This window comes from Styela clava, chromosome 1 (genome assembly GCF_964204865.1).
Source record: "Styela clava chromosome 1, kaStyClav1.hap1.2, whole genome shotgun sequence".
NCBI lineage: Eukaryota > Metazoa > Chordata > Ascidiacea > Stolidobranchia > Styelidae > Styela > Styela clava.
This window is the reverse complement of record NC_135250.1, coordinates 31,428,453-31,451,594: the sequence shown is the minus strand read 5'-3', so window position 1 is coordinate 31,451,594 and position 23,142 is coordinate 31,428,453. Positions and strand designations below refer to the sequence as shown.

General features: G+C 37.3%; 3 protein-coding genes across 3 annotated transcripts in view; 2 read left to right on the top strand and 1 right to left on the bottom strand.

Moving 5' to 3' along the window:
* The window catches only part of LOC120335190 (terminal uridylyltransferase 4-like), a 29,776-nt gene extending 19,841 nt beyond the window's left edge, over positions 1–9,935 (top strand). The window contains exons 23-31 of the mRNA XM_039402674.2: positions 373–519; positions 1,280–1,444; positions 2,281–2,425; positions 3,387–3,470; positions 4,408–4,537; positions 5,082–5,423; positions 6,375–6,532; positions 7,222–7,353; positions 8,036–9,935. Coding sequence (XP_039258608.2) covers positions 373–519; positions 1,280–1,444; positions 2,281–2,425; positions 3,387–3,470; positions 4,408–4,537; positions 5,082–5,423; positions 6,375–6,532; positions 7,222–7,353; positions 8,036–8,553 — 1,821 coding nt within the window. The 3' untranslated portion in view covers positions 8,554–9,935. The remainder of the gene's footprint in view (positions 1–372; positions 520–1,279; positions 1,445–2,280; positions 2,426–3,386; positions 3,471–4,407; positions 4,538–5,081; positions 5,424–6,374; positions 6,533–7,221; positions 7,354–8,035) is intronic.
* Positions 9,936–10,700: 765 nt separating this feature from the next.
* LOC120335198 (F-box/LRR-repeat protein 12-like) lies at positions 10,701–17,004 on the bottom strand. The gene is made up of 4 exons (XM_039402685.2): positions 16,743–17,004; positions 15,011–15,260; positions 14,052–14,260; positions 10,701–12,374 (listed from the first exon to the last, which is right to left on the bottom strand). The coding sequence occupies exons 1-4, from the start codon at positions 16,844–16,846 to the stop codon at positions 12,071–12,073; spliced, it is 867 nt and encodes a 288-aa protein (XP_039258619.2). The 5' UTR covers positions 16,847–17,004; the 3' UTR covers positions 10,701–12,070.
* Positions 17,005–18,969: 1,965 nt separating this feature from the next.
* Positions 18,970–22,723, top strand: LOC120335199 (BCL2/adenovirus E1B 19 kDa protein-interacting protein 3-like). The gene has a single exon (XM_039402686.2). It carries the CDS (start codon positions 19,001–19,003, stop codon positions 19,568–19,570), a length of 570 nt encoding a protein of 189 aa, XP_039258620.2. The 5' UTR covers positions 18,970–19,000; the 3' UTR covers positions 19,571–22,723.
* Positions 22,724–23,142: the final 419 nt, after the last annotated feature.

Below are 23,142 nucleotides of genomic sequence, written 5' to 3'. Positions count from 1 at the left end.
AAGTCCCTTTACAATTTCAAATCAACTAGGTTTTTGGTTTATTAATCAGTAATTGTTTAAGTATTTTTAGTTCATTTAATATATCTTTGAGGGCCAAAACAATATGTGGTATTGATAAATTCCCTTTGCAATTTCAAAAATTGCTAAGACACTCTTTGTAATGTAATATTGTCTCACAATAGGGTTTCTCAAAACAAACTGGTTATGAAATTCCATGGTGTGCTATATGATTAGGTTGTATTATCAGCTTTCCCCCCTTGGGGTAATTATGTAAATCCCATCCTAACCCTAACATATGGTTAGATATCAGCCTTACACAGTGCTTTAGTCTGAGCAAAATATGGAAATAAAAAAATGTAATATTTTATGCAGGATAAGGTATGGTTTGACTTTGGTAAAAACAATGAATCGTTGGGGGAACTCTGGCTTGGATTGCTACGATTTTACACGGAGAAATTTGACTTCAGCCATCATGTCGCCAGTATTAGACAGAAAAAACTGCTCACTGCTTTTGAGAAGGTTGGTATTTGAATGGTAACGAATGGTTGATACCATGCTGTGTTGGTTATTTGATTGATGAAGAATGGCTGGTACCTAGCTGTGTTTGTATTTGAATGGTAAATAATGGTTGGTACCCTGCTGTGTTGTTTGATTGGTAAAGTATGCTAATACTAGACCACGCTGTTCTGCTTTTTGACTGTTTGGGTATTTGATTGGTAAGGTATGGTTGATACTAGAACATGCTGTTCTGTTTTTTGACTGTTTGGGTATTTGATTGGTAAGGTATGGTTAATACTAGACCACGCTGTTCTGCTTTTTGACTGTTTGGGTATTTGATTGGTAAGGTATGGTTAATACTACAACATGCTGTTCTGTTTTTTGATTATTTGATTGGTAAGGTATGGTATAACTTGTCATTTGACTGGTAGAGTATAGTATTTTATTAGTTAAGTATGGCATGGTAAATGACCAGTATTTTGGGATTGTAGAAGTGTAGGATAGGGTTGTTTGAATGGTGGATAATAGTAAAATCGACTGTATGGATGTTTCCCTGACCTTTGATCCCAGAAAACAGGGCCTGGCCGATGAGATTTTTGTCATGCTTTCCATCTCAATTTTATCTGGAGAACATTTTGAGCCTTTATATAAATAAACAACACATCTCTATTTCCAAACTTGGACTATGTGGTAACTTTGCAGTGTTTTGGTCATTTTAGGTGTTTCTGTCGCCCTGCAACCTTCAAGCTGATATAAATATTCAACTTTTTTGCAATTGCAGGAATGGACATCGAAGTGCATCTGCATTGAGGACCCTTTTGATTTGAATCATAATCTTGGAGCAGGAGTTTCACGGAAAATGACGAATTTTATCATGAAGGTTTTTGTAAAAGCAAGAGAGAGATTTGGGACAGATCCTGGGAACTTGCTGAATGGTGTGAGAGATGTAAGTGTGTGATAAGGTGTTCATATTGCAGGCTGTGGGGGGGGGGGGTAGATGCATCATTCGTCATTTCGGAGGTGCGGCTCATCGTGCTAAGCGTTAGGAATATGCTTGTCACTGCACCTCTGATTACTCTGCATGGGTTCGCAGTTTCGAATCTCATGCAGGGATAGTTACGTGTGAGAGCGGATTGCTGGACTCCTCGTTGTCGTAGAGTGTTTTATGTAATCGCTGGTCGGTTACGTCTTCCGCCATCATTAGATCCATATTTCCGAAAACAAATCACTAGCTAACTAATTCTGTTCCCGACATGGGATAGTAACCGGAAGACAGGCCGTGGTTAGGCTGTCTTAACAGCTTTTATCTTCCCCGGGATAAATATGTAAATCCTATTCCATATGAAAGACGATGGTTTGCCATGTGATTAAGCCATTTTATCGAGATATCTTTATTTTGAATAAATGGGGAAACCCCACTCTCGGTATGACTGTTCCTTCACCATCAAGTCCGAGCATCTGGAAAATTCTCATAACCGACATGGACTGGTAACTGGACGAGAGGCCGTGGTTTGTCAAATGATTAATCCACCTAATGGCCATTCTTCTCCCCCGGGATAAATATATAAATCATATCTTAATCTCATACCAGACATTGATGTGTAATCAAACGAGATGCCATGGTTCGCCATATGGTGAAGCCGTTTTATTGATTTTCCTTTTTACTGGGATAAATATAAAAATGCTATCCTATGATCAATGTCGTCTTATTGGCTTTCCTCTCCTCCAGAATAAGTGTTACAAACCCATTTAATATATCTTTTCCTTTATTTTTCCTTCCAGATTCAGCGATATTTTTTCAACGCTGAATTCTTGATGGACGGGGAGGAAGTCCCAAATGACAGATGTTGCAGAATTTGTGGCAAGATCGGACATTTTGTCAAAGATTGTCCGAAAAGAAGAAATGGGCGCGGGAAAAAGGGAGATGGTGAGTCTCTTAGAGTGGACCAGGGGATTCCAACCTGTTAAATCTTGCGAAAAAAGGATAGACTCAGAAAAAAAAGCTTAGGCTCAAATACATCTTGCATATATTTTATTATTAAAATTTAATCTCCAAAGAGTTCGAAAATTTTTCAAAAAGTAAGACTAACACTCCAGATTGTAAATTTTTTTTAACACCTTTGCTGTGCTTAAGAGTAGCAGCCATTCATGGGTTTGAGAATCAGAACCACACCATTTTGAAATATGGAAAAAAAAAATAATAATTCTGTACCCCATTTTGTAGCTTCAAATCCTTTTAAACCAGGGGTTCCTAAGCTTTATTTAGGACGACCCCAAAAACAACTTTTATGTGTCCAGTGCAAACCCAGGTCAATATATATATTTTTCATAAAACTTTGGAGCTTTTTTCACTGGACTTTTGTGTTTGGTCGTGTGGTGATATTAAGTGAAATTAGCTAAAACCAAACAAACAGTGATGTCACGATAAGCACGTACATTTTCTATAGCATAAGCATAGAGCGATGCCTATAGGCCTGTTCTACAGTAAGCCATGGTACAAACTGCTGTATTTAACTTAATTTATCAAATTTTGGAAGTTATGTACATTCATCCTCAACCATACCTCAGCGACCCCATGACCTGTTTGCGACCCTACCTGCTTATCACTCCGACCCAATTTGGGGTCGAGACCCCTGGTTTGGGACCCTCTCTCAAGACTCCCGAAAACCCACCTTTCCCGGCCTCCTGGACCCGCTAGATGTTTCAATTAGAAATTTCAGAATTAGGTTCGCTGATAGTTACAACATTCTGAGAATAGATTCACTCAAACACCCTGAACAGACCCATGGGGGGAATTAGAGTCAATTCGGTATCCTACTTTGTCGGATTTATGTTTTAATGTTTTTTTTTATATGTACAATTTTATCAACTTTTTATCTCAATTTTAGATGCTAAAGGACTCAAAAATGTGGAATGTTTTGCTTGCGGAATGAAAGGACATTTCAAGAAAGATTGCCCGGCCCCCAGACAAGGTGATTGTTTGTCAAATTTGATGAAAAGTAGGAAAATAGTTCGAATTGTCCATTTGAACTTTACGCTTTAAACAATTCACGTTCAATTCTTTTGTTCGTTTTATATGTTCTGTTCATCGTCTTTCGTGTGCTACATTTCAGAATGCCAGCACAAACCGACAAACGCATCAGGGCTGGCGTTATTTCATGGTTTCCAGCCCATATTCATTAAATTCTTATATACGCTGGAAATCTCTTCTTTCGTCGTGGTGTTAAAACGTGCTATAAAGCAGGGGTCTCAAACTTTTGGTGTTACATAGCCCATGAAGAGGTCAGCTATCATTTATGGATACCCACAATAATTTATAAAAGTGAAAAAGCACATTGGTGTTTAACGATTTATGTCCCGATTTATGAGCAAATTGAAAAAGAATCGGATGTATTCGCTGCTTTGTATTAGAAAAAATTTCCGTATTCTAATGAGTAAACGAATATCCCGCGGAGCCTTTAGGTTTCTTCCATGGATCCCTGGGACTATGTATGGATCACTTTGGAAACCGATGTAATATGATACAGTCTAGATCTCACATGAGCAAACTACGACCTGCGAGCCAAATCCGACCTGTTTGGTAATTTAATCTGGTCCGTCTGATGCTGCCGCAACCAAACTAAAAACAAATTTTGATGTTTTAGCTAAAAAATAGCTCAGGGAATTTGTTATGATTGCGATTAAATTTAGTTTTGGTGCAGGGCTTATGTTTTTTCTGCATATACTTGTGTACCACTGTAAATATTGTTCATGAAATGTAACTGTTTGCGTCACACTTATATGGCCGGCCAGTCTGGATGGGCAAAATTTTTGGCCCCTGGTTCAAAAACCTTGCTCGCCACTGGTCTAGAGCTATTGACCACCATGTTATGTATTCATTATTTTATCAAGTTGTTTCCTCATTCACAGGTTCACCAATGAAGGATGGTCAGTTTCCTCACCATCCATTGCGTTTGATGATGCCCAAAGTTCCATACATGATGCGACCACCCATGCAGAACATAGGTCAAAGGTCACCTATTATAGTTCAGGCTAAAAGGTGAATCATTTTTCCTATCAATGCACCAGATGATTATACAGTCTAATCAGCTTTCCTTTCCCCCAAAGCACTTGTTGCTTACGGCTCCCTCCGCAATCAATTTCATCTGAAACAAATAACTGTCTGACTAACCGAATACTCGACATGGACTGGTAACAAGACGAGAGGTTCACCATATGGTTAAGCCGTCTTATCGACTTTCTGTTAACTGTATATTTATTGTATTTCTGGCAACTAGCATTTTACCAGATGGCTGAGCATAACTTGTGATGTCATCAGTCACAGATGACTGATCATGACCAACCAGCTGTGAAGGTGAAGTAGCCATGTACTTGAGGGCTTATTTCTGTTAGTGTATCTTGAGAGTTACTTTGGTTATGTTTATGGGCATTTACAAATTATACGTTTATGCTGAGTTAACACTTTCCCCCCCCCCCCAAAGAATATGAAAATCCTAAGATTGCGCCGTCTGAACCCATTTCCTCTCCCCTGGGATAAATATAAATTCCCAACCAGTTTCTTTCATAAAAATTTTATAATTCAGATATGATCCTAACAGCATGAATTTTCACGAATCTCGCATCAGTCTCGGACGACAAAATTCTAATCAAAGAGGGGGGAAAACCCCCCAACGAATGCAGGAAAGTCCGCTTAATAGGGTTGAAAATCCACTGAAAAAGACTGAAAATAGAAGACGACCAATTTCTTCAACCTCTGATCAAAATTTCGAAAGCCAACCCAAAACGCCACAAAGTGGTCACAAGAGGCAGCAGAACAAAAATTCAGCCACTCCCCAAAGTAGTATATCTTCAAAGTCACCGCATCCATCTAGTGGCAGCATGGATCAACAGAATAAACAAGGCAGAAATACTCCAAAAGTCAGCAGGTATATTACTTTATTGTATGTGTTTTTAATTGGTGCAAGCTAGCTCATCAGTAGACCACTCTATTTAAAGCTAAGAATAAGGTTTAATTCTATTCCGAAGTAAAAGGCGGTTCCGAGCTAAGTGACTTACGGGCCACACTAACAATATACTCTCATATTAAGGCGAGGGCCACAAACTATCGTCCTGCGCACCGCAATTGGCTCCCAGGCCGCGAGATTTTGATCCCTGATTTAAATATTTATGCCCATGGACAGCAAAGTCAATAAGACGACTTCATCATCGTCCAGTTACCAGTCCAGGTCGCGCATGGGAATAGTCAGCCAGTTATTTGTTTCAGACGTGTGGACTTGATGATGAAGAAACAACCATACCGGGAATAGGGTTTCCATCTCTATTCCAGGGTAAATGTATGTCGTAAAATGGCTTAATCGCATTAAAAGGGCACTCCTGTAGTATGTGCCATAAGATGGCGGACACTTGAACATGGTATGGGCTGAGGTTAGGCCATAATTTTATTCCAATTAGTTCTCTCACGTGTTCAGGGACTAACCAAGTGACTCTCGTAGTATTTGTACCTGAAATTATGATAACCTGATACATGTACGACATTCAGTTGTCCGCCATCTTGTTGCTCATACTACGGGAGTAACGAGAAATGAGGTTGAATCTTGTGGGGATAATTATGTGCGAGAAAATTGCTGGGCTCTTCGCCATCGTGGGGTGGTTCACGTAACCGCTGGTCGGTTTATATGTTATTATATGTGCATACCTTTGATCACACTAAAAATTCGGCTTATACACGCATGACTCAATATTTTATAAATTAATACTGTAAACCTAAACTAAACGATATTATCATTGATGATGCCAGGCTAACAATAAACTTTACCCCCAGTTTGGGAACCCCTGCTCTATTTGCTTCTAAACAATTTTATTTTTTCGTTTTCAAGAAATCTCGCTGCAGACTTCAAATCTTCAAGAGAAGGAAAACAGAGCAACAACACAAACATCGCGACACCCGATACGCAAGGACATCGCGAAGTTACCCCCCGGAACAATAAAAACTTGAATTTGAAGAAAGAATTGTCAGGGGATTCCCCAGCAACAGGTATTTTCATTTTAGGAGAGAGATGGAAAAGAAAAATTGATCCTTTTATAATGTGAGATCTACTCACTATAGCAGGGCTACACAACTGGTGGACTGGTGTCCGAATCCGGACCTTCCGAGTATTTGATTCGGACCGCACCTAATTATTTATTTTGGATCGTAACCCCCACTTTTGTAGTTTCCTTTTATAAAATGATTTTTATAGTTTTGAATATATATGAAAAGAACTATAACACCATAATAAATAATCTCGATTATCTAATAATCATTAGCCGGTTGAGGAAGTGCGCGTTCAAGGATGCCGAAATATAATTTCTGGAAAGACCGGACCCAAATAATTTTGAAGTTCTGTGTGCGGATCTTCGGTAAAAATAGTTGAGTAGCCCTGGGCTAGTGCATGAAGTGTGCTATTGTAATTTTCCATCTTGAATAAATAACACTTAGTTCTATACGTTTAACTAGATAGCGATCGGAGACTGCCGACTTATCGATCTGCGGTTTTGATTCCTTCGCGCTGACTCAATAGAGAAACCGCGTTTCCCATCACTAAATAATTAATACCTCGCTAAAATACGGTATTCATATTGATATTGCATAAAAAAATCATAAAATTCAACACTAGAAAATGCTGCTCAACCGAAAACTGTGTTGACTGCTAAAATTATTCGTAACACTTGAAACTTACTCAGGATCCATTCAAACTCTACAAGAAGTCGAGACCCAGCTGATAGAGGAAAAGAGAGCTCATGAAAAGAATAGCAGACCAAAACCCGGAGATAATTTGAATCATCTCATACCAAGGCAAAGTACCAGTGCTGAAGGTACGGCATTTTTATATTTATGTATATTCGCTAGAAGTGTGTTAACCACTGAGACTCTATCTAAGCCAGTGGTTCTGAACCTTTTACTGACTGCGTACAACTTTACTGTTTTATACCCTTGCCGCGTACCACCGACAAAGCCCCCTTTTCGAGTTGAGAAACAAGAACACAAAAAACGTGCTATGGGAGTGTTTTATAATGTGGTACGACATTCTTTGTGATGCAACACGCAAAACGAACGAGGGTGATCTGTAAAAATAGGATCGGTAGCGCTATAAACGCCGTTCAGTGAATTCATACAGTATGGAAGCTGAAGAGAAACGTTGACATCATACTTTAGCCAACTCAAAAGTTAATTGTTGCAATAATTCAGAGCTGCTTGCGTACTAATTGTATAGTTTCTGCGTGCCACTAGTAGTGTGTGTACCACAGGTTGAGAACAACTGCTTTAAGATCTGTCATAGGTTGCTCAATTTAAGATCTTCCACTGAGAGTTTAAAAAATTATTGCGGAAGATTTGTAACTTACAACTGACTTGAAAGTAGCCTATAGTGGTTTATCTGCTGGCTTGCTCTAATCAAGATTCCAAATCTAGGATTTTATTCATTTCTCGTTTGACGCCTTTTGTGGAAATCATATTATAAAAAATAAAGTTCTTTAATTTCAATTTATTTTTTTGCAGAAATTCATCAACGCCCCACTGTTCTGCACGGCTACCCTCCTTCTCCTAATGTACCCCCGTTTTCAATGTCCCCCCTATCGCCCCCTAATTTTGGGGGTATGTATAACCACGCCCCTTTTTCTACTTCCCCACGAAACAACAACCAGAATCCTTTTAATTTTGCTCGAACTCCCCCTAACCAGGGGGGTTACAATTACCCCTATTCACGAAGTCCAGGAGATATGAACCCCTTTGCATATGGGGTTTCTCCACCAAGCCCAGGATACGGATTTAACCCCCCATTTGGAAATCACCAAGGTCAAAAAGTCATGACCCATGACCCCAACGGAAGTCACATATCAAGTCAGACGTTCGTGAACACGAATGAGAAAAACACACCACATGGTGGCAGAGAAGTGCACTATAACGCTTCACATAGCGCTCCTCCCTTTTTTGGGGTGAATCCCCATCATTCTTACCCCCCAAATAGGCCCCTCCCTCAACAAGGACATTACTGGACCCCTAATCAGAGAAAATAAGAAAAATGATTCAATTTTAGTTAACTTAGTATTGTTAGTTCTTATACAGTATTTTATGTGTTAACTTGATCGAGATATGGAATTCTAAAACGCTGTGTGAAATTGTAGGAATTTTAGCTGTAACTGGTAAATTTATTTATTAAATTGATTATTATCAAAAAATAAAGGGGGGGATGTAGGATAAAAGATATCATTGTATATCAGATAGAGCCTTGTTCTGATAGAAAATGTAAAAAATATGGGGACTTGGATGTAGCAGAATGTCAAATTTTATTCACTAAATCGATAAATTGTATCACACGATCATGGGTTTGCTAGAAATGAGAAACGCTCTTGAAATGCTGAAATGGTGCTGGGCTGTAGAAATAGAGAGTTTATTCAAAAAGCCATATTTCCAGAGGGGGTGGGGGGCGAACTGAATTTCCTGAAAATAGGTTATCTCTATTTTTTTATCTAAACTTATCTAAAAAATGAAGACTGTAATTTGGTTGCAGATATTTGCATTATGGATGTAAATTCTATTTCTAAACTTTGTTATTGAATATTGGAACTGATAGTGGTATGGTTGTTAATCTGGGTAACTTTTCTTGCATTGTCCCAGTGGTTCTCAAACCTCGAACGGCGTAACAATTTATTATGGCCTGCCGAAGAGTGAAAAAGATTAACACTTTGTTTTTTTGGGGTTCTGTTGTCATTATCACAGATTAGGCATATGTATGTTTGTAGAAATCCGGTACCTTAATTATACATCCGGAAACATACTGCTCATGATGGCACTCTCCAACCAACGTCCTATCTGGGAATTTCATTTGAAAGTAGATTTAAAAAGTAAGGTAGGATTCACATATATCTTGTGGGAGAGGAAAGCCAATAACACTGTATGTTATATAAACAATGCTAAACTCTTATGCCTAAGCAGAATTTAAAATTTCTGATCAGGTTTTTGTTTAATCTAGATCAGACCTTAGACCCTGGGCGTAAGAATTATTTTATGGTCTGGATATATCTTAATTGTGGAGGCGATTGAGTTCCCACAGCCCCAACATTTTTGTGATTCTAATATTTAGCACTGTAATAAGACTGAAAAAAGAAAACAAAGATCAAGCCATTAATAGCTATCTCACTATAATGTTTTATTTTGAGAGAATTCAATTTCCCAAGTTGATATTGCAAACTCCATTTTGACCTTTGACCCCATGCTTAGATTTATTTTATGGTTGAGGATATATTTTAGTTTTGCCATTTGAATGTGAAAATGCGATTTTTTCCTTATTTTATTTTGGTATGTTATTTTAGCAAATCTTAATGTTTTGACTAATTTTTTTCTCAAACAACTTGATTTTAACATTTTAAAATATCAGAAATACAATCCGTGACGTCAATCTTTCTGTTTGTATTTGCATAGATGGAGGTAGTATTTTCATGTTTATCCAGCAGGGAAAAAATTAGTATTGATGCTGAGGTGAATGTTGTCAATACATAGTAAAACCTTGTCTCTATTCTAAACTGACGCTGATAGAGGGGATTGAGATAGAGATAGAGAATTGCATATTTATTCACGGGAGGACAAATTGATAAGACTATCATATTGAGGAGATTTTATCTGTACATTTACCAGTCCAGCTTTGGTTATCGTTATCGTGGGTAACAAGATTGCAAGCGTATTTCTTAGAAGCAAAGAAGAAACAGGGCTATGAACTCTGTGCTCCCGAAGTATGTGTACCAAGAAGGCGCACAACCTGAAGGCGCACAACCTGAACATAGTATATGTACCATGTTAGTTTTCAAGTACGTCATCTTGGTACACATACTTCGGGAGCACCATGAATTCTGCATAGGGATGGGATTTACATTTTATCCCAGGGGTGGTAAAAGACAGCTTAATCATATGGCGAACCACGGCCTCTCATGGTTACACCAGTCCTTGTCTGGGATTAGTTAGCCAGTTATTTGTTCCAGATGGACATGCAGTGGTTTGAACCACTCTGTGGCAACAAGGAGTTCAACAATCCTCTTGCAGAAAATTATCGCCCACATGATCCAAACCTGCGATAGTGTTAAGCTAGCATGATGCGCCATAACGTCGAGCCTGAAACTAAACTGAGCCCTTAATAAAAAAAGCCGATTTAAATCAAGCAACACACGAGTTCAATACACAAATTTCAAGATTGTTTTTCATAATAATAATAATGCAGTTGAAGTGGAACACTAATAGACTTCATATAACCGAATACTACAAGGCTTACCATATCGAACAAAAAAGTGGGACAGTGCAAATTGAAGAAACTTGCGTTAATTCAACTAGTTGAAAAACAGTGATAAATATACACCCCCATTAGCAGAAAAAAACTGTTTATGACTGCCAATGCAGCATGACCAGTACACAGTATTAAAATCGGGACGGTTCCAGCTAAACAGGGATGTATGTTAAGCCTACTTATTCACAGCAAAACATGCACATCTAGTAAGAAGCAAACGAATTATGTCAATAGTACACAGACTGTTCCCACTACAGAGTCGTTCAAGCAATGGTTTGTTTTACATTCATTTAAATATAATGATATAAAGTGTGAATCTATCGGACATTTGTGTATAGTTGGGAATGAATATGGGGGAAAACAATTTGACGCAAAGCACTTAGTCTTTCACGGAACATTAGTGAAACACAATCATCATATGAATATATTAAACCAGTGTTGTATTTGATTACATTTGAACAAAATGCATAAATGATAATATACTCATAATATAATTTAATTTCTGATGTTCATGCCCATCATATTGGAACTTAGGACTATCTTCTTCAATATTTTGGGGTTTTGAGCCATGCTCTACAAGGTGGTGGTCTTGGGATCCTAAATTTCTCAATAATGAAAATTTTAGCTGGACTTAGGGCCATTCTGTTTTTAACTTCTACAAAATATTATAATCCTAAGTCCAGCTAAAATTTTTATTGAGAAATTCAGGATTTCAAGAATACAACCTTGTAGAGCATGGCTAAAAACCACAAAATATTGAAAAAAGTCAATTTTCCAAAAATGTGACTTAGGCCCCTTCTGTTCTCATCCGGCGAATTGTAAGTTTAAATAAATTTTATTGAATGCAAATGAAAACTACAAGCACAATAAGAACTATTAATAAACAAAGAAAAATAAATTTTTAATTGTAATCACAATAAAAGCGAGCGAATTTATTTGAGCATCCTGTATAGAAGCCACTTTATGCAGCAGTGGCTTGGGCGCTCCTAAATTTTGTGCACCAATATGACACACAACCTGAACCTTAACCCAGTACACATACTATGTTCAGGTTATGCGCCATCTTGGTGCACATACTACGGGAGTACCGTGGCTTGTTCTGAGCAAATATGTGAAAAAATAAAAAAAACACAGTAGGGCACAATAATGGAATTCATAATTTTCATTCAACTTGACCTTTCACATATGAACTCTTGACCTCTCAATGAATATTTTTCCCTGGTTAATGCTTCCTTGATACTTCCATTCAACTTGACCTTTCACACATGAACCCTTGACCCCTCAATAACTATTTCTCCTTGATTTATACTACTACACTTGATGCTCAAAAATTTTAAGTTCCGGAGATTTTTCCGTAAAGTTGTGACACCGTTCATCGTAATATCTATCCATTCTTCGATTTCAATCGTCGTTAACTTCGGTAATTTTTCCGCGATTATTGCGCAATCCCTGTCCCCGAGAAATGGGGAACCAATCAGAGCAAGAGTTTTCAAATTCGAAAAATTTTCAGCAATAACTCGGATTGCCGAACTGTCTATGCGATAACACCCATAACACTCCAATCTGAGAATAAAAAGACAAAATATTTTCAAATTTTGTTAGGTGAATGACAAATGGTTGTACACATTGAGCATCGCTCAACTATTTTAGCTGGGCCTACTCCATTTACCCCACCTACCTACTCGATATTTTTTTTCATTTCTATGCTGTAGTTAGCCAACTCTATATTTTAGAGGTATGAAAGGCTATTGCTTCACTTACTAAATTAAATTAATATGAAATACCAGTAAGTGTTAGGATATGAATAAGATTTACATATTTATCCCGGGGGAGAGGAAAGGTGATAAGACGGCTTATCCATATGGCGAACCACGACCTCTCGTCCGGTTACCATTCCAAGTCGGGTATGGGATTAGGTTAACTGTATCTTTATTGCATTTCTGGCAAATAGCATTTCCCAGATGGCTGAGCACCTCTGATTGCTCTGCAGCAGGTTGAATCCTGTGGGTGATAATTATGTACCGAGAGGGTTACTGAACTCCTCGCTGTCGTAGGTTGGTTTACGTACCCACTGTTTCAGTCACAGTTAGGGCTGGGAATTTACAAGGAGAAAACTTTAACCGTTAACCGGGTAGAATTAACCGGTTAAGCGCAGCGTGACGTTTGACGTCATAAGTTACAAACCAATTTCGAGTGATAATATCCCGGTATTGCTCAAAATCATTCACGAATGAAGAGTTTCATGATCGCTCTGCTGAAAGAGATATGCAGCGAGCTTCGGACATATGGAAGTATATTGGTGAAACCCTATTCTGTTATTAAATGTCATTTATGTGACAAATTTTAAGTGTTCGATCAGCAAATTCTACTTCGAGATATCATAAAGAAAAACAGCATCAACTGCGCACTTGTTGGATGACATTGAATATACGATTTTGCAATAAAATCGTGAACAATATATTCTGACCGAAATCTGATTCTGAATTTATCATTGTGAAGTTTCCATAGTCAGTGATATTGGTACTTCAATAATTTTCTACATTTTTGGTGCTCACCAATACAATCAGTGTTATTCTCATGAATTAAATGCCACAGGAGATAAATTTGCGATAAATTAATCATTTTTAAAGAAATTGTACATTATAAAGATGATTTGTACTTGAGATGTCAGTTAAGGGTTGAAATAAATCGTAAACGTTAATCATCTAAAATCGGTTAACCGGTTGGTTATGCATTCCCAGCCCTAGTCACAGTCTTCTTCGTAACCAAGTTCATGCAGCTGAAACAAATAACTGGCCAACTAATCTTTGACTCAACTTGAGGAAGTCACTCTCCATATGCTTGAAGCCTCTTATCACTCCAGGATAAATACCATGAAAAACCAATCTGTGATGGCAGATATATTTGAAAAAAATTCAAAATCCATATTTTTGTCTGCCTCAAATTAGAATTTCAAGTCTGTTTTGTAATTGATGCATAGATTTATACATGCGTATCATTGGATGATACCAAGCTGGGTACTCCAGAAGTATGTGAACAAAGATGGCGAACACCGAAACGTAGTATGTATACCAGGTTAGGGTTAGGCCATATTTTCATGTACAAAAACTACGAGAGTCACTTGGCTAGTCCCCGAACTCGTAATAGCAGTAAAATAAGGAAAATTGAAATGAAATTATGGCCTAACCCTAACCCTATGGAGAAACCAAATCTGAATATATGTGATAATCCGTGACTGACCTTTCTAAATTTTCCAATTTCCCAAATAAAGCAAGATGTCCATCTTGTAATATCGGGCATCTTCGAAAGAGTAACGAATGTAACTCCGGAAACTTTTTATCAACGTTGACGAGACAATCTGTCGGAATCTCACAATTTGTGAAAGACAATCGTTGGACACTACTGGGCAGCAGACTCAAATCAATATCCTTTAAGTTGTCCTCCTCAATCTGAGATGATTTAAATTTAATTAAACATGGTAATACAGAAAAATTATGACCAGTATTTGCAACGTGACGCATCTGGCTAAAAGTTAGGATTACGCTTGCCACCGCACCCCTGATTATCCCGCGTTTATGGGGTCTCCCCCCCTCTTTTAAGATGTAAAAAAAAAACATTGAAATTCTGTTTGCCAAGTTGGGTTGAACCTCGGGTCCGGCCGAACACCGGAATAAGTGTGTTTTGATGCTATGTATGATATAGTAAGAAGCTTTTTATTTTTTTTTTCATTTCAGGGGGGGTTTCGACCCCCAAAACCACCCCGCCTGGCTTCAGGTCCTGCGCCCATCGGTATATACTAGCTCCTAATGAACCTCCATAATTCTATATAGTTTCAGTAACTCTCGGCACTTTAGTGGTCGCCTCTGACTTTACTGAGAGTTGGAGTCTCCTCCACCTACGAGTGAGTGCATGTAACTTTGCTCTGAGATGAGTCTCCTTTATTTCTGAGTGAGTGCCGATAACTTTGCTCTGAGATGAGTGTCCTTTACTTCTGAGTGAATGCCCATGAATTTGCTTGGAAATGAGTCCCCTTTATTTTTGAGTGAGTGCCGATAATTTTGCTCTGAGATGAGTCTGCATTATTTCTTAGCGAGTGCCTGTAACTTTGCTCAGAGATGAGTTTCCATTATTTCTTAGCGAGAGCGTCAGCAAATTTTTATATGGTTTCAGTAGCCAACAGAACAAATGAGAAAACAAACCATAAATTCTCGTAGCTTTGGTGACATTTTCCCAATCAAAGACAAAACATTATTGGATAACGAAACCGTGCTGCTCATATGCCGTCGCCGCCTCCAAACACCACCACAAACGTCGAGTGATGTTGTAGACTCCGTGAAATATCGACGGACTATTTTCGCAAGCGTGGTTTTTAAAATTGGATGAGGGGTTATTTTAACCTTCTTCCATAACCAATAATCGCATGCTACACGTTGCCACCTTTTGCTGACCCTGCAAAAAAGAATCTGGTCAGTGTGGAGCAGAGACAGAGAGAGAGATTTTATTTGCACTAAACAATGTCAAAAAAGGACAATAGTACAGATTTCAATTAAACTACAGTGCAGTGAATATTTAAACATTGAATCGTGATGGTCAGTATGCAAGACCTTTGCAGGTCACCTAGGCTCCTGACCATTTTATTTACGCTGTGGTCAAACTGTCAGTATGAATTATCACAATATGAAACTATAAAATAAAGACATAAAATGAGTCCACTGATAAAAATAATTTTTTCTACTATACAACAGTTTACATCAGATTTATTGTAAAGTTCAGAGTGCACTGTGATTAGTCATGTCTGAGTTTGACTCTCCTGATTCAAATGAACTGGAAAATGAAAAGTCTTTGAAAAAGCTAAATCGTGTCTTTAAAATTGAAGATGGAACCACTGCGCCTGTTGGAATGGTGGTCGTTTGTGGAAATTCCATATTGATGTTGGAAGCATTGGAACGGATACAATGATTTTAAATTGAACTAATTGAAAACAACAAAAGAACCCGATACCCCAATCCATGACTTGTGCATAGACTGCTATAGAACATTCAATCTATTTACCAAGCTTGTTTTTTATGTAACAATTTTTTGTCACTGTGTTGTTTTGCAATGAAATTGAACTAGGCCTACAGCATCACCGTTTTGCGTCAGGGAGTATTTTTTTGTTCCATGTTTTTGTAGGAAAAGCAGTGTTGTATTACACATACACGTCTCTCATTTTGATTTGAAAGGTAGAAGTTTATTGCATTCAATTATTTGCTTCAATTTGCTGTTTTTGTTAAATTGCTTCCAAAGTACCGGTACTGCCCGATTGTAAATCGCGTTTTTCTGTGTTTTGTTCATTCTTCTTTGGTGGGAAGGCACGTACATTGTACGCTTTTTAATTTTTTTTAGGTTATGCCCGTCTCCCAGGTATCTCTGCATTTTGTTTGTCTGTTTACTTTTTGTACTGTTTATGTCAGAAGACCAAAATAAATGATTGATTGAATCGACTCAATCCCATACTGTTTGTACTGTTAACCGGACAGCCGGACGAGAGTATTAGTTCACCACACGGTTAAGCCATATTATCTCCCTTTCCTCTCCCTCGGGATAAATATGGGGTCTCATGTAGTTTCGCCATCCAAGACGTGCAAATGAGCACCCGAAATCGAACAGTTATTTATCTTGTTTTCTCGTCGCAACGATTCCAATAGGAGAGACATCAATAACGTCAGTCAGGTCCTTATCGTCGGCGCCAATGCCATTTCGGTCGATCGTGCGTATATTTGGCAAGCTCTATAACATGATTGTGATGTCGTAGTGTTTTAATTTTTGGATGGCGTAGTCAGATGGGGGTTAGGATTACCATATCAAAAAATTGTTATGCTACGCCCACTAGAAGTACGTTAGGTACGAAACTACACGAGACCCTAAATAGGTACCTAATTTCTATCTTACCTTTGCAAATTCAGCAAGTCCGTGCTCGAAGGCAAATATTGAAAAATTTCGAGATACAGGTTATCAGGCAAATCATCGAAAGTCAGAGTCGATTCCTCTGTCATAATTTTTCTGAATATATCACTTCGCTAAATGTTGGCATTAGGTTAATATTCAAACTGTTCTCTCTTTAACTAAAACCAAACAAAAGCAGAGTAGTTTGGTGAAAATGCGTCTGTTAAAATCAAGTTTGCCTGCGACCATAAGATATAGTAATCTGAGTGAATACCGGAGTCAAATTTTGTCATCCGTCACGTCACGAAAAAAATATCTCTTTTATTTATTACGTTTCGTTTTGTGTTTTATCACTTGAATATATATCCTGATCTATATATTTGAATTTATTTGTATAAAAATATAATAAAAACATGAACAAAACATAGCCTAAGTGATGAAGTCACACAAGGTTTTGGGCCTAGTTAAAGCGAGTTGGAGTTTTGCAAGAAAAGTTTACGCGCGAGCTCTAAATCCGACCGCTAGAGCCTTATTCCAAGTTCACCTCGATCTAAATCAATGACATAATGAAAGAGTAAAACCTGCTTTTGTACAGTAAATGTAATAAATCCAAGTCTATGCAAATAAAAAGATTAACAGGTCATGTGTCTCCATGCTTGACATAGGCTGGTAACTGGAGGGTAGCTTTTGCTCGAAAACGGAAGAGGAATTTCATTTTTATCCCGAGAAAAGAATATACTACATTTGAGGTGAAGAATACAATTCTATAGCATGACTCATGGGCTGGTAATTAACACTATATTGCCATATGATTTAGGGGTTTATTCGGCTTTTATGCTCTCCGAAATGAGTATGAAAATTATGCCCCAATCATTCTCAGCCCATACCTGGAGAGTGGAGATCGTGACCAGGGTCCTGACTTGCTATATAGGATTTACATATTTATCCCGGTGGAGAGAAAAGTTGATAAGACGGCCTATCCATATGGCGAACCACGGCCTCTCGCCCAGTTACCATTCTATGTCGGGTATGGTATTAGTTAGTTACTTGTTTTTCGGAAGCATGGACTTGATGGTGGAGGAAACCGTAACCGACCAGCGGTTACGTGAGCCACCCTACGGCGGCGAGGACTCCAGCAATCCTCTCGCACATAACCATCTCTCATGGGATTCAAACCTGCGAACCCACGCAGAGTAATTAGAGGTGCGGTGGCGAGCGTATTCCCGACGCTTGACACGATGAGCCACACCGCCGCGCCTATATTACCGAATCAATTTTTCGTTTTTTTTCTCCCACTGTACCGGTACAGAATAAAAATCCTATCCTGATCTTACTCTATTGATGAGATTCTTCTGTATTACCAAATCAAATTTTCGTTTTTTTTCTCCCACTGTACCTGTACCGAATAAAAATTCTATCCTAATCTTACTGTATTGATGAGATTTTCACACTCAAAGCGAAAAATACCGTTTGCGAAAACGACTCCGAGCAGCTCTACTATACGTTGCTCGACATCATTTGTTTATTTTTGTCGTTTTTTGTTTCGTCGCGTGAGTGAGGGTTACTATCGGTCATATTTAGCGCTTGATGAAAACAAGTTTTTGTGTTGCGATTTTTTTTATTTTTAACTTGTTGTGGCTTTTAAGGAGAACCAGAAAGTAAAATTGGTTTGTAAATTGTCAATTTTTAGCACCTTGGGATAATTTTTGCTAATTTTGTAAAAAACCGTACCATATTTTTGTGGGGATTTTCGAGCTCATGAATGCAATTTTACCAGCAAGGCTAGTTCAGTCGTTTGGATTGATGATGAAGTTTTTAAATATTTTTTGACGCGATCATCCATTTAGTCAAATTTTATAAACGACCAGTTTATTTTGGGAATTATGATAAAGTACCATACCGGTACGGCACCGAAGTAAGAAAGTGTCTATAATTACAAATTCTGTTAATTGATGAGTAAGGCAAGAATATTTTTTCTATGCCAGTTATATTGATATTAATCGTACATAGATTCAGAATTCTGGAATTATTAGAAAATCATATTTTCGCAATTTTAGTGGGAAATGAAACTGAAGCTGGTTGTGGAGTATCGAATATTCTGATACAGTACCGGTACCATAATACAGTAATTTTTGTTTGAAGCAAGGACACTTGAGTAAATGAGATTTCACTTTGAGCAAAGTTGCGAATGAACACCAGAACATTGAAATGCCAATATTTATCAAAATTAATTTTTTACTGTTAATTTAGAAATTAATACCATAATGTCAACAGCAACAAATCCATCTGGTAGAAACAAACCTTCCCAAAACCAGGAATCTGGCATGGGTGACTCGTGGGTGACATACAATTTAGACTCGTTGAACAGCATGCAAGGATTGAGCCAGAACGAGATGGAAAAATTACTTCGAGAAGCGCAAAGAGAAAGTGGGCAATCTTCTTTAGCTGGATCTGTAAAAGTTGGCTCCTCACCCCCAAATACACCGTGCAACAGTCTCCAAAGCACACCAGGGAGGAGCGGGGAAGCGTCACCAAAAAACCCGGCAAATTTACAAACTATTCCAGAACTTTTGTCGAAAACGAAAGACAATGCAGACTGGGTATGGGATTGGTCGAGTACCCCTGAAACTCGACCCCCTAAAAATACTCAATTCAGACGCCCGAAACCTCGTCCAATGAACTTGAGCATTCGTAAAACTTCAGCGATGAAATCTGGATATTTTTCGTGGGATTTTCTGCAAGTTTTCATTCCCTCCATGATTATCACAAACCTTGTTGCATTCGGGTTCGGCGTTTACATCGGAAAAAGAGTTGCCATCAACAAAACTATGTGAACAGTAATGAACAGAACTTTTTTTTGTGGGGAGGGGGAATACCATATAAGATGCCTTTTTCAAACAGCCTGATAATGGGTCTAATTCACTTTGGTACAATTCTCATCAACAAAACTATTTGAATTTTAATGTACGTTTTATCCCATGTAAAAACATTTCAATATCAGAAACAGATTGTAATGTGATACAATTCAAAGGACATTGGCAGAATATTCTCATTTTATCCAGAGGGTGGCAGTTCTGCCAGTTATGCTTCATTGCTTTTTCTCAATGACTTTGTATAGAAAAACTTTAAGGTGCTAATTGCTTTGAACAAAAATGTAAATTTCTAATTATCACCGGGGCTGTAAAGATGGCAAAAATCCATGGCTATGCTTTTTATAGAAGGTCGTATTTTAATAAGATGTCTTCATGAAATTGTTGGCTGGAAGTCCCCAAACTTTGATTTGCAGAACAAGTCATGTCACAGTGGTCCTAAGCCCTGGTCTTGAGTCGAAAGTAGAGTCTTGCTGCTTGCAATCAGTCGATGACGAGTCACTTAGGGTTTCTCAACCTAAGGGTCGCGACCCAAAACTGGGTCATCTAAAAAAAGTTTTTGGTCGCTTGTTATTTCAACAAAAATTTAAAAGTTATATTGTTTTCTAGTAAATTTTATAGTTTATGGTATTGAAGTGTTGCTCATTAGTAACTGTATATATATGGGAAGTATCACAGCGTAAAAACTTGGCATCTGCTGTTATTAGTCAGACAGTTAATTTTGTGAACAAAAGATATATAAGCATTACATACATATTTGAGCATATCCTTTTCGCTTGAAAAAAAAGGTTGGGAAACAGCTTACAGACTTTGAGTAATGGTTACAAGTCAATGGCAACGGTACTCACAGAAATTGAAAAGATTCATGATGTTTGTCATGTATAAAGTCCCACTTTGAATATATTTTTTTGCGAAACAAATTCCAAATCAAAATATTCTGACTAAATTTTTTCATTCCTGGCCGAGCTCAAAAATCTTCATATGGGGAGTGCATTCTGCTCTTCAGCAGGTAAACAGTTCAATAATGACAACTTTTTTTAAAATCTTACCATACGTACACCTTATCGTGATTTTATTTGAAAATTTAGCAAAAAATGCCTAATTGTCGTGTTATCTGTATTTCCATAATTTTGTGTTTATAAATTTCAATTTTTTTTTATTGTTGAAAAATTATGAAAAGACTTATTTTTATCGTTATTTTCATGAATTTTTTTAATGTTGTTTTCACGCTTTTGCCTAATTAAGGCTTTAAGATGCAAATGTAGATACATACAGAGATATTGTTTTGAAATTTGGGTTGTCTTAGAGGAATCAAATATTTGAATACATTCAAAAATCATTATATTGGATATAGTAAATTTTTAAGTAATTTATACCGCAGTTCTCAAACCATGGGGGGTGTAGAAGCTAATTAGAAATGAAAGTGATTGTTAGGTTTGATCTTGCCCGCCTTAGTTTTGAATATTTTATGTAAAACATATTTTCGCCTTACTATCTGTTATTAGTACCGGTAGCTTATTGTTAGCCATTGTTATTTTCTGAGGTGGAACGCGAGACTTGATAAATTCTAAAAAGAGGATGCCGCCTAAACAGATTAAGAACTATTAATTTAGAATATTTTAATCGAAAATCTGGAATTTTAAGCCTTCAGACAAGCAGATCAAAATGTACAATATTTCAACAGGTATCAAACAACACAGAGAAAACAATGAGCTCTATATTTGTGTTGTTTTAGATGTGATCAACATGAAGATTTAGTGATTTTTATAATTTTCCACATGAACTTGCCCTCAATTTAGAATGTATTCCAATTTTTATATGTGAAAATTTTTTTCTCAGAATGTATTTGGAACAGTGAAATTAAGTCAACATGTTGAAATCTGGATTCTATACATCTGTATGTATTGTTCTGAAAATTTATAAAATATTTCAAATTAAAAAACTGACACTCTGGTACATATCCTATTTTTTACACTTTCAAGCGTTCATCAAAGCTTGGTTTTGTAGATTTTTCTGGAATTTTAGTTTTAAGCGACAACAGACTCAGGCGCTCCAGAAGTATGTGTACCAATATGGAGGTAACTAATTTTGTTCTAGGAAACCTATGGGCAGGGGGATATTCACTTGGCCAAAACAGACAGTCCCCGAACTTGTAATAGAACTAAAAAAAGAAAATCGGGAATAAAATTATGGCCTAACCTGGTACATACACTACGGGAGTACCGACTCAAAATATTTCTTGTCCATCATTTTATTTTGTTTTTCTATTTAATCAAGATAGTTACACAGACTAGAGGTTTCAGGGAATAAGAATCGATAAGTAACATTTTGAATAATTTTTTTATGTGCATTTCATATTTTTGCCCCACTTCTGATTAGCTCAGGTTATTGCCTCACTATTCTCTGCCTGTTTTAGAGACAGGAGGGGATAATAACTTATCCTAATCTAGTATTGAGGTGCAAAAAAGCATATGTCATTTTTATTTTAAAGTACTCAACTCTGAGTCAAGGTCGTATATTATGTCTCAAGGTCAAATATACCAGTTTCGAATACTCAGAATAAATGTGAAAATCATCCTCTCCCCCAGGATAAATATGAAGATCCTATCACATCATTAAGCTATCTCACCATCACCCAGTTATTCAAGGTTAAAAATGAATAGTATGATCATTTCATCCACCCTCAAACATATAAATATGAACATCCGGTCCTAGGTCACCATATTTCAAAAAGCAAAATTCCGGACAGTGCATGACTATCTTCATGACCTCGTAGTGAAAAATATGCGCACGGTACGAAATAACAATGTTCTGTATTAGCAGTGTGCACAGTACGATTGCAGATGCAGTAAAATTCCGGATTCCGGACATTCAAGCATTTTTTAAATATTTCCTGGATGCAAAATTTAACCCTAAATTCGGACATGTCCGGAATTTTCTGGTCGGTATGGCAACCCTATACTAATCTATCCTGGGTGTGGAAATGCTTGGCTATGGATGTTATCAGTATATATATCAACATTAAATTTTGCTTTATTTTTCTTACAAAATACTCCTGAACGTATGTGTGCAATTTTATTAGATGTGTTCTATTGGAAATAATAATTCCTTACAGAATTATGTGTCCTGACTTTACATTATTCGAGACGAGAGAGTCGATATAACTCTTAAATTGTAGGATGAATCATCAGTAGGGCTGGGTATTTCGAATAGAATAGTGAATTATTTGAAACGTTTCGACTGAAGATTTCTAAATCCGCCATCTTGTTTTTTGTCCACGAAATATTGGTGATTCCCTCACTTTTATTATTGAAGCCATATTTTCACAATGCAATTTCTGATATATATATATATGTGTAAGTATTTGAGATTCGATATAAAGAAAAATATTTGATCCGATTATGGAATCACTGAGTATTCGAAAATGCCCAGTCGTGATTATCGGACCAAGGCGTTCTATCTGATTGAATCTCATAGCATACACTGGAACGTAGTATGTGTACCAAGTTAGGGTTAGGCCATCATTTTATTTCAAT

Excerpts from the sequence above, each read along its gene's own strand:
- LOC120335198 (XM_039402685.2), bottom strand. The coding sequence starts at position 16,846 with ATGACAGAGGAATCGACTCTGACTTTCGATGATTTGCCTGATAACCTG. Across the intron at positions 15,261-16,742 it reads GACTTGCTGAATTTGCAAAG|GGTCAGCAAAAGGTGGCAAC; the intron begins GTAAGATAGAAA and ends TCTTTTTTGCAG. Across the intron at positions 12,375-14,051 it reads AAATTGGAAAATTTAGAAAG|ATTGGAGTGTTATGGGTGTT; the intron begins GTCAGTCACGGA and ends TTTTATTCTCAG.
- LOC120335199 (XM_039402686.2), top strand. The coding sequence starts at position 19,001 with ATGTCAACAGCAACAAATCCATCTGGTAGAAACAAACCTTCCCAAAAC.